Source organism: Saimiri boliviensis, chromosome 21, assembly GCF_048565385.1.
Source record: "Saimiri boliviensis isolate mSaiBol1 chromosome 21, mSaiBol1.pri, whole genome shotgun sequence".
In the NCBI taxonomy this organism is placed as follows: domain Eukaryota; kingdom Metazoa; phylum Chordata; class Mammalia; order Primates; family Cebidae; genus Saimiri; species Saimiri boliviensis.
Genome location: NC_133469.1, coordinates 30,561,335 through 30,573,373, shown reverse-complemented (window position 1 = coordinate 30,573,373; position 12,039 = coordinate 30,561,335). Strand labels below are relative to the sequence as shown.

At 39.9% G+C, this 12,039-nt stretch overlaps 1 protein-coding gene across 3 annotated transcripts in view; it reads left to right on the top strand.

Annotated features, from left to right (window-relative positions):
* The window catches only part of TTC28 (tetratricopeptide repeat domain 28), a 692,319-nt gene that overhangs the window by 514,430 nt on the left and 165,850 nt on the right, over positions 1-12,039 (top strand). For all 3 annotated transcript variants that reach the window (XM_074390786.1, XM_003938479.4, XM_074390787.1), the window contains one exon: positions 3,537-4,044. In XM_074390786.1, the coding sequence (XP_074246887.1) occupies positions 3,537-4,044 (508 nt within the window). The remainder of the gene's footprint in view (positions 1-3,536; positions 4,045-12,039) is intronic.

Genomic DNA, 12,039 nt, shown 5'->3' with positions numbered 1-12,039 from the left:
TGGTTTGAAGAAATGGGAACAGATTTCTTACTCTAGCTTTATGTCCCATGAAACTAACTTGTCAGATGCATTTCTTCTGCAAATATTCAGGTCACAGAGCAAGAGGTGACTGACTCCTATGTGCCTAAATCTGCAGCTGGAAATTATATTTTGGCAAGAACATGAGTAATTTATATCTTGTAGAAAGAGAAAACTGTTGTCTTATTCCAACCAGATAGTGTGTTAGCATAACTGTTCGTATGCATTTTAGTATTCAAATACAGATGTTCCAGAATGTTTCCACTGTGGGAAGCAGCTGCTGCTATTCTAGCACAGAAATCTCAAAGAGATTAATATACAAAGGCAGCATGAACCTTAGTGGCAAATGCAGCATCTGCTTGAGGTGGGGCCTATGATTCCCCATAGATAGTGGGTCTTCAGATTCTCCTTAACAGCCTGAAACCGTGTTTCAGATCTAAGCTTATTCTACAGGAACAGGAACAAAGACAAGTGATTAATTTGTAATTCACTTAGCTGATAAATATCATCACATGTTATTTGCCCAGGGGCTGTAAAACACTGGACTTTATTTCCTGTAGCAACTGATAGGAATATAGATGTTTGGTCATAATGATTGATGTTTTCAGTTGCCGTTACTAGCTTTTGCTTGGTAACAGAACTCAGTCCAGGCAGCTTGCAGTCATAAAACATCCATCCACACCTTAGTGATGCATTCATGGAGCACTTTATAGTTTACTGAAGGCACTCACATGCACTGCTTCATCTGATGCCGTCCCAGCCCTGTGAAGTGTGTACAATATTGTCTTAGCAACATTTTACATGTAAAGAAAACAAAGTGAAGAAGTGAACGACCTATTAGTGTTACCTAGCCAGGGCCTCTGATGCTAAATCCTAGTCCATTCTTATATTATACCAAACTGCCTCTCTAATTTCAGAGGCTATGATATGTGCTTCATACATTACATTCTTTCTAGAGATACTGACTTCCAGGACACCCGTCATGAAGAGTCCTAGTCTCACAGCACTGCCTGGTAACTGGAGGATGCCAGGAAAGAGCCAATGTAATATTCTTTCCCTTTTTCTCCCATACCCCAGAGGGGAAATCCCTAAATATTCCCTTCCTTATGTTCAGAGAGCTTTAGTAAGCTGCTCCTATGTCTCCCTGGCATTTAGAGAAATGAAGAACCAGAAGCAGAAGATCCCAGGGCTATCATTTGGAGTTGCCATAAACCAAAAGTTCCTGAGAACAGCAACGCCTGGGGTGTTGTGCCTGCCCCGAGACTTATAAATCCATCCCATGCAGTGTTCAAAGGCTCATTGCCTCAACCAGATCTACTATTTGGAATTATCTAGTGAATTATTTATGGTTTACATATTTGACAGGGGCTCATGGCTAGGTTTGAAAATACTCTGTTTCTGGCTTGCTGCTTGAGCCTAAAAATGTCTGGAAAAGCAAGCATCAGAGAAGTTAAGTTGCTAAAGCTCTCAGAGCTAGTAAAGGGCAGTGCAGTTCTGAACAAGGTGTATCTGATTCTAAACTACACTAGCTCTATGGTCAAAGAGCCTGTATGTTTTGCTTTGAGGGTAACAAAGAGTTCTGGATGGGAGTGGGTTGTGTCCTCCCTAGCCAGGCCTGGGTAGAGAAGAACCCCCAAAGAATAAGGTGGGGAGGGCCAACTACTCAAGTAGAGGAAAGAGGCCGAGTCTCTGGGCCTGCAGCAAAGGAGAAAAGGAGCTTTGGGGGGCAGGGAGTGGGTGGAATTGGGAGCGTTAGGAAGTCCCATGTACAATGTGTTGACGTAAGTCCTAACCTCAGTCCCAAAGAGGCTCACGGAGCAGGAACCTGAGGTCTTTACCTGTCCAAGTGACATGCTTTTGGTGACTTCATTGCTGCTTCTGCCAGAAGCACATTGCTGCAGCATTGTGACTTTCGTGGAATTGTTTCTGCTCTCCACCACTCAGAAAAAAAACAGAAAAGCAAATTTCTAATTATTTATTTCCCTCTATTTTCTAAATCTTTGTGTTAGAACATCTGTGAAATGATAAAAGCAACTTAAAACAATATGGGACTTTTTTTTTTTTCAAATACACTATTTGCAAGCACCATAAAAAAGTTTCCTCAGTCATTTTGACCAAGAACTGCTATTTTACAGACAAAGAAAATAGGGTAGAAAATCACTCATATCTATAAATTATTAATAAAAGTGTTCTGAAGTGTGCAGACATCGAACACGTCTCATAAAGAAATGCCCTTACTCCAGGAGGGGCAGCGTCCCCTCACTGTTATTCCCTAGCTGGGAGGCCCTTAGGAAAATTACTTGCCTATGTATAACAGAGTACACCCTTTGTTCTGGCAGGATCGCATGCTCACGTTACTAAGAGGGAGCATCATGAAGAAAGGCAGCCACATGGCTCTAGCCATAGGCAGGTGATGAAGGAACGAAAGGGTAGGCAAGCTTCCAGCTTTTAGGATAAAAAGAAGGACAGAAAAATCCCAGCATAACTTCCCTTTTATATCTACAAAGAAATTAGAAACCGAAGACTAGAATCTAAGACTGCAAGTATTTGTTAAGATTTTAGAACCCATGTAACATCTCCTGTGCTTTCGTTGTCCCTTTGTGGTTCACTATACCAGCATAGAGTTAGTTTCATTAAAACCTTTAAGACAAAAAGGGTTTGTGTACTTTTTCTTGGACCAAAAGTAAAACACCGAAAATGAATGAGTGGCAAGCAATGTGAGAGGAGAACGAGGAAGACGGCATCTCTCTGCACAGAGAGGCTGGAGTTAGAAGCACTTCTAGGCAAGAAAAGAAATGCTTGAAGAGCCAGTGTGAGCCTGAGAAGGGTGGGTAAGGCTTAATGGAGACCACCCCACTCAGAGGCACAGTACGTTGTAACTCACCTGTGTTTTTTTCTCTGAGACTCATCCAAATATAAGCCCTCCACAGTAACCAACAGTGACGAAGTTACCTTGAAGGAGCAAAGAATAGAGAGCAGGACTCTCTCCAGTGAACTTTGGGTCACAGAATCATTAGTCATCATGGTAAACATCTCTCTTACCATTAATACATCCATTTACTGTGGAAGAAGACAAGAATAGAGAAATACCCAGGAGTATAAAAAGCCAAGCAAGGATTTCTCCTATGACTTTCCTATAGTCTGTTATATGTAGTAATTAATTTCAATTTTCTTAAACATTTTTCATACCACAGAGGTTAATAAGTATTAACAGAGATGTAATATCATAATTAATATTATAAATGTCAAGTGTTTAAAATGAAGGTTATATGTAATACAACTTGTTTCTATGAGATTAGGTATAGAAAGTTACTGATTAAAGTACCATTGTCTTTTATTAGGAACTTGCTGTTTGGATGTGTTCTTTATCAGTTCTGCATAGATGTGGAAAACTGACAGAAGTACCATTAGGAATTGGATCTGATAGTTACAAGCAACCTGTAAAATTTTATTTGCCAAAACATACCAAGACCATTCTGATGTGTTTTCATTTATCCACATTATCCTTTTCCCTCCAGGCAGCTTCATCAGCCTTGAGCAGTCTGGGCCATGTGTACACAGCCATTGGAGACTACCCCAATGCACTGGCCAGTCACAAGCAGTGTGTTCTTCTTGCCAAGCAATCCAAAGATGAACTTTCTGAAGCCCGAGAACTTGGCAACATGGGAGCTGTGTATATTGCCATGGGTGACTTTGAGAATGCTGTGCAGTGCCATGAGCAGCATCTGAAGATAGCCAAGGACCTGGGAAACAAGCGAGAAGAGGCCCGGGCTTACAGCAACCTGGGCAGTGCCTACCACTACCGGAGGAACTTTGACAAGGCCATGTCTTACCACAACTATGTCCTGGAGCTGGCACAGGAGTTGATGGAGAAGGCCATTGAGATGCGAGCCTATGCTGGACTAGGCCATGCTGCCAGGTGCATGCAGGATTTGGAGAGGGCCAAACAGTACCATGAGCAGCAGCTGGGCATTGCTGAGGACCTCAAGGACCGGGCTGCAGAAGGGCGAGCGTCCTCCAATCTAGGTAAGAACAGGGTTGCTTACAAGAGCCCAGGTCAATGTCATGAGCTGGAGTAGACCACTATCTTTTATAGGAATCTATGTGGTTATATTTAAAAGAATATCCTTATTGTGTGTGCTCTTGTCTTGACTTTTTGAGACAGGATCTTCATCTGTCACTAAGGATGGATTAAACATACCGAGGATGGTGTGGCACAACCACAGCTTACTGCAGTGGTCTTCTCGCCTCAGCCTCCCAAGTATCTGGGATGACAGGCACATACCACCACACCTGGCTGTTTTTTTGATTTCTTGTAGAGACAGGGGTCTTCTTATGTTGCCCAGGCTGGACTCAATCTCCTGGGCTCAAGTGATCCTCCCACCTTTGCCTTCCAAAGTGCTACAGTTACAGGCATGAGCCACCGTGGTGCGTGGCCTCTTTCTTTAGCTATATTTTCTTGGAGCCTGCTTTCTCTAAATCACAGAATTCTTTCTGTCATCATAGTGCTCTGAGGATTAGAATTCTGAAATACTGGAAAAACAAAACATCCCAACCTTTTAATCTGTAGAGAAAGAAGAGCAATCAGATTTATCTAATTAAAGAGAAAAGGCATGAAATGATGATGTAGGCTATGTTTGGTTTAAATGAAAGAGAAGCTGCTAAGCAGTCATCAGTGGATGAGAATGTGAAAGGATTTTTGCTTACAGGGATTTCTTTACTTGGTGAATTAACCCCATAGGAAATGCATTTTTCCTCAAAATTATGTGTATTCAAAAAATAATATTGATAGCTTTAATATAATGCATGATTATTTTTGCGAAAGATCTAAAGATGATAGATTTACAGTCACTTTTGATAGTACTTGGTTATAATTAAAACGTTTATAATTTGAGGGAATTTATATGTAGTGGTAAGAGACAACAAGTAATTGGTAACTGCCAATGTTTTAGAAGATGTTATTTTATCCCTGTATTCAAACAGATGTGGGTACGTAATGAATGGAAGATACAGATGTGTTTGGAAGTATGGACTAAACTTATCCCTGTGCCTGGAGCCACATGGTTGGTTCTTTGCCCATAGGGGTTCAGGATGGGAAGAGGACAAGAAGAAGGTGACCTTATTGCTGTGCTTATCATATATGAGCAGCAGCAGAATGTAAAACTTAGCCTGCCTCCCTCCCTCCCTGCCTCTCTCCCTCCCTCCCTCCCTCCCTCCCTCCCTCCCTTCCTCCCTCCCTTCCTTTTCCTTCCTTCCTTCCTTCCTTCCTTCCTTCCTTCCTTCCTTCCTTCCTATTTCCTTCCCCTCCCTCACTTTCTCTTTCTTTTCTTTCTTCTTGAGACAGGGTATCCATCTACTACCTTGGCTGGAGTGCAGTGGCACAATCATGGCTCACTGCAGCCTCAAACTCCTGGGCAAAAGTGATCCTCCCACCTGAGCCTCCTAAGTAGCTATAACCATAGGCACAGCGTATGCCACCTTGACCAGCTAATTTCTTTCTTTCTTTCTTTGTAGAGACAGGGTCTGACTGTGCTGCCCAAGCTGGTCTGAAACTTTTGGGCTCAAGTGACTTGCTCATGGTGGGCATCAGCCACCATGCCCAGCTGATTTTCATTGTTGTTTTTGTTTTTCCAGTGAGGCCTTGCTATGTTCCTCAGGCTAGTCTCGAACTCCTGGCCTCAAACGATCCTCCCACCTTGGCTTCCCAAAGTGTTGGGATGACAGGCATGAGCCACTGCAATCAGTGATTCTTTGCTTTTTATAATATAAGCATTTACAGATATAAAATTTTCTCTAAACAATGCTTGACCTGCATTCCATAATTTTTTTAAGTATTATGTTCACTTTTGTTGAGTTTTTTAAATCTTCTGAGTTGATTTGTGATTTCTCTTTGTCCCATGAAGTGTTTAATATAAAAATATTTGGAGTTTTTTAAAGATACTTGATAGCAATTAAATTTTATTGCGATCAAAGAATATACTCTGTGGAATTTCAGTAGGTATGGTTCTCTATAGATGTCAGTGAGGTCAGGATAGTTGATGGTGTTGTTCAGATCATCTTTGTCTTTATTGATTTTTTGTTTTGTTTTGTTTTGGTCTGTGTGTTCCATCAGTTGCTAAAAAAGGGATTGCTTAACTCTACATTTTATTGTGGATTTGTCTACTTCCACTTTAATTCTGTGAAATTTTGCTTCATGTATTTTAAAGCTTTCTCATTGGATGCATATTCATTTATGATTATTTTATCTTTCTGACAAATTGGCCCTTTTATCATTATGAAATTTATCTCTTTAGTAATATCCTTTTGTCTTGAAGTCTACGTTATCCATACAGTTATACCCATTTCCACCTTTTTATGCTTTCTGTTTCTGTGGTTATCTTTTTCTATTTGTTTACTTTTTATTCTCTATATTTTTATTTAAAGTTCTTTTTATCCAACTGAGGACAACATATAGCTAGGCCTTACTTTTTATTGATTTTCATAATGATAGGATTTTAATTGGATAATTTCTCCCATTTAATATTTAATGTAATTGTTGCTGGATTTAGATCCATCTTTTTTTTTTTTTTGAGACACAGTCTTACTCTGTCACCAGGGCTGGAGTGTAGTGGTGCGATCTTGGCTCACTGCTACTTTTGTCTTTGAGGTTCAAGCAATTCTCCTGCCTCAGCCTCCCTGGGATTTCAGGCACCTGCCACTATGCCCAGCTAACTTTTTGTATTTTTAGTAGAGACAGGGTTTCACCTTGTTGGCCAGGCTGGTCTTGAACTCCTGACCTCATGATTTGCCCACCTCAGCTTCCCAAAGTGCTGGGATTACAGGTGTGAGCCCCTGTGCCTGGCCCGGTCCATCATTTTACTGTTGGTTTTCTGTGTGTTTCATTTATATTTTTTCTTTTGCCCTTTCTTTCCTGCATTCTATGATTAATCTTTTAGATTTTATTTTCTCTATTTACTTTTTAACTCTACCTCTTTGTACCATTTTTAACCCCCATTTCTCTAATTAGATAGTGAAAATAATCATATATTCTTAATTTTTTGTAGTCTAAGGTAATCATAGTACTTCCTATAGACCTTGTAAGTCCGTTTACTCCCCATACTCTGTACTTTATGCTACTTCATGTATTTTACTACACCTACATTCCTTTAAACTCCACCATACATTTATGTTTTGTTTTAGATACTCATTTTAAAGAATTGAGAGGAAAAATAATGTTTTATATCCATCCATTTCATTCCTAAAGATCTGAGTTTCCAGCTGGTATCATTTCTCTTTAACCTAAGGAGCTTCATGTAGCATTCCTTGTGGTGCTCATCTGCCCAGTGATTGATTCTCTAAATTTTTGCTTAAGATGTCTTTGTTTCACCTTTATTCTTGAAAAATATGTTTGCTGGGTATGTAGAAAAATATGTAGAATTCTAGGTTGGTAGGGCTTTTTTTCTTTCTTTTAGCGCTTTAAACATGTCATTCCTGTGTTTTTTGGCCTCCATTACTTCTGATTAGACTCAATGGGTATTAATATTCTGTATGTTAGGTGCCAGTTTTTCTTGATTGTTTTCAAGATTTTTCTCTAACTTTGATTTTTCAGTAGTCCGACTATAGTATGCCTCAATGTGGCTTTCTTTGTATTTTCTTCTTCCTCTGGTTCTTTCAGCTTTTGAATCTGCATATTTATATCTTTTACTAAATGTAGGGAATTTTTACCTATTTAAAAAATTTTTTTTTTTTCTGGCCCAAATTTCTCTCTCCTCTGTGAGTCTCCACATGCATTTTTATCATTTGCTATTGTCCTGTATGATACTGACGTTCTCTTAATTTTTTAAATATTTTTTTCTCTGTATTCTTCAGTTGGAAATTTTCTGTTAATCTATTTTTATTAACTCTTCTATCATCTCCAGTCTGCTGTTAAGCCCATCAGTGATGCAGAATTGGGGATTTTCCAAGATCACGCTCACTTCTGACATCATTACATGTTCAGGGGTCCCCCAGACCTCAGGTTTGATAATTCACTCAAAGGACTCATAGTACTCACTGAAAGCTGTTATACTAAAGTTTACTCCAATAAAAGGATATGTGATTAAAATCAGCCATGGGAAGAGGCACATGGGGCAGAACCCAGAAAAGTTCCAAGTGCAAAGCTTCCACTTGTCTTCTCCCAGTGGAGTTGTGAACAGCTCTAGCTTTTCTAAGCAACGATGTGTGGCAGTATGCACAGAGTATTGCCAACCAGAAAAGGTTATTCAAGCTTTAGTATCCAGAGTTTTCACAGGACCTTGGTCAGATAGATAGCAATATAGCAATTTAATGTTTTTTACACTTCAACTGTTATACATTAGGTTTTCTTTCTATGGAAATCTACGGAAACCTGACAATATTTTATGAAATCTTTCTATGGAAAAAGGCCTAGATTTATAGTTAAATGATTCTAACATAGGTAGTCAATACACTAACCAGGTGTTAGGAAGTCAAACCATACACCTCAGCTTTTCATCTAAAGCAGTTCCTATTAAGGATCATTAAAAGGGGAAATACAAATGTAAAAAATTGAGATGTCCCAGGCCCTGAAACAGATTTTTCTAGACATCCAAAAGAAAGGAACATGAATGTCCTTTCTCCATGTAAAAGGAGAAATGAGAAATGGAGAGCATCAACCAAAGCAGGAGATTTTTCTGATCAAGCACCAGAGGCCTCGCAGAAAATGATTCACACCCTCATTAAGGTTATGACATGCACATCCTGTGCTGTGCCCCACACTTATCAGTGCCTAATACATATTAATAATATTTATTCTCTCCTTTAGGTCAAGATTTGTCACCCAACTTGTCTAGACATTGCTATTTAAAAGGAGTTGTGATTTGCTTACAGATACAGCGCATCTGTAAACATGTGAGCAGAGTCAGACAGGGCAGTAAATCTTGGTCAGAGCTGCACTTTGGACTGTGGCAAGAGAGGCTGCAAAACTGTTGCTGGAATAATGAAGTGGATGCTTGCTGCCAGGTTCCAGAGTTGTGTCTCCAGCAGGCAGAGTCTAGCAGTAAATTAGCTTATGTTTCAGCTTGGCAGTTGGCACTTGGTTCATTTGTAGATGCTAATTGTAATCTGATGTTATCAGCAGCAGGTAATTGAAATGGGCTTGATGAATTACTTAATTTCTTTTAATAGCTGAGTCTTCAAGAACTGAATAAAGAAGATAAGGTGATCAGGAGGAAAACACAACAGCTCTATCTTTCTAATTAGTGCTTGGAGGTTTTTTCTTCTTTACACAAATGATTATGAACATATGAGGCTGAATAGGTTTATGAGTCAAAAACCCCCATGGGGACTTTTCCCATTAGGCAGCCCAGTTCTGAGCATTGATAACACTTCTGTTAGGACTTCAGAAAGGAATATTTGAGTGATCACTTTGGAAAGTATTTTTCTGAACACGATTTTGTTTTCCTAGACTTAGGTGGGCACTACTTGCTGGGGGTGCTGCCACTTTGGTGCTCACTTTACCTTCAGCTGTTCTTTGGCGGTGTTCTGTGAGCAGTGCTGCCTGGCACCATGCAGTGAACCTGGGAGCCTTGCAATGGTGTTAGTCATTGGCTCCTGCACTCACACCTGGCACTGGCACCTCCCACACCTGCCTGTCCTTAAGTCTTTCCATCTGCAACAGCTCCTGTGTAGTCCTTTGCTTTGCCAGCAATGGTGAGTACAGATGTGACCCTGGGTTCTGCCATCTGTGCTGGACACTACGTACTGGGCCTATGACATGTGACTGCACTGAGCTTTGGGGTCTTTTTTTCTGGAATCATTTGGCTAGGCCTTTAGTCTTATGTTCATTCCTTAAGGAATCCGTCTGTTTTGGGGTGATTTTAGAGGAATTTGCTTTTGAATTTTTTTTGAGAAAATTCAAAATAGCAGAATATCAGAATCAGATCTTTTAGGTAGACATTTGGAGGTGATTTAACAAATGATTATTGAGATCACCTCTGTGGTTCTCCTTCATGGAGAATTCTATTTGAAGATAATATTTAGAGGTGAAGATTCCAAATTTCTAAGCCACCAACGTGATTGTAGCAGCAAATGTCTTTGATGATAAAAAGTATGTTTCAGGCCGGGTGCGGTGGCTCAAGCCTATAATACCAGCACTTTGGGAGGCCGAGGTGGGTGGATCACGAGGTCAAGAGATCGAGACCATCCTGGTCAACATAGTGAAACCCCATCTCTACTAAAAATACAAAAAAATAGCTGGGCATGGTGGCGCGCGTGCCTGTAATCCCCGCTACTCAGGAGGCTGAGGCAGGAGAATTGCCTGAACCCAGGAGGCGGAGGTTGCGGTAAGCCGAGATCGCACCATTGCACTCCAGCCTGGGTAACAAGAGTGAAACTCCGTCTCAAAAAAAAAAAAAAAAAAAAAAAAGTATGTTTCAGAGGCTCCGGTAATGATCTGCTTCTTGATCTGAGTGGTAGGGTTACACAGCTCTCCTCAACTTTGTGAAAATTTGTTAAGCTCTATGCTTATGATTTTATACCTTCCTGATGATATTTTATATTCTCTTTGTAGGCTTATTTTTAAAAACACATTGCACTCTGGGGCAGAGTAGGATTGTACTCATATGCCTTTATTTTTTTCTTTTTCCTTTTTAACTTTTAATTGACAAAATATATATACTTATGATGGGATACAGTGTGATATTTGATCTATGAATACATTGTAGAAAGATTAAATCAAGTTAATTAACATATCCATCAGCTCACCTATTTACCTTTTTTTCTTTTTTTTACTGGTGAGAACATTTAAAATCTACCTTTTTAACAATTTTGAAATATACATTATTAACTATGGTCACCATGCTGTGCAACAGATCACTACAATTTATTTCTCTTGTCTCACTGGAAGTTTTCGCCTTTGATGAACATCATCTCCCTTCTCTGCCTCCCCTAACTCCCACCACCAGCCTCCAGTAATCACCATTTTATAGTCTGCTTCTGTTGCTATCATAGGAGATGATAGCCTCATGTATGTTACTGCTCCTGAAGACCATCTAGTGGAACAAAATGTGGGGGTAGAAGCCAATGGTATTGATGATTCTGACCCTGTGTTGGCCTAGGCTAATGTGTGTGTTTGTGTCTTAGTTTTTAACAAGTTTAACAAGCTTTTAGATTTTACATAAATCATATAGTATTTGTCTTTCTGTGCCTGGTTAATTTCAGTTAGCATAGCATTCCCTAGGTTTATCCATGTTGTCTTAAATGAAGAATTTTCTGTTTTGAAGGCTGTTTAGTATGTTATTGTGTATATACACCGCATTTTCTTTATCCACTCATCCATTATGGAAACTTAGATTGATTCTGTATCTTGGTTATTGCTTCAGTGAAAATGGCAGTACAGATATCTCTTCCACATACTGACCCTATTTATGCCTGTGATTTTCACCATAATGCACCAGCTTTCCAAACCAGATGTGACTTTCAGCTAAAACATCTATCATTTCCTCCTTCCTAGAAACCTCCATCTGCCCCCAAATAAGCTGATTTCCAAGTTTATGATTTCACATTGTGTTTTCCCCATTTCTGAGAATGGTAACAGTCTCTTCAGTGTACAAGCTAGAAATTTCAAAGTTGTCCTGGAATCCCTATCTTCTTCCCTCACAGCCCAGATTTAGTGAGTCAAAAGACCTGAGAATTTTGCTTCCCAAAGCAAGTTCTAATGAATCTACAGGGCTGTTTTCTCAGCCCCTGTCATCTCTTGCCTGGGTCACTGCAACAGCTTCTACTATCCTCTTCTCAGCTTCTCCTTCAGTTCATTTTCCACATTATGTCCATGGTAAACCTCTCGAAATGCCCACTGCTCAGTCTCATCATACAATTTCCATCTATGTAAAATCCTGAGTGGTTCCCCACTGCTTTCAGGATAAAGTTCAAAATCCTTGGCCTGGCATATAGGTTCTCAACAATATTCAGCATCCAAAAAGTATTTATTGAACATCTGCTGTGTGCCAGGAACTATGCCAGTGGCTGTGTGGTGGACAAAACAGG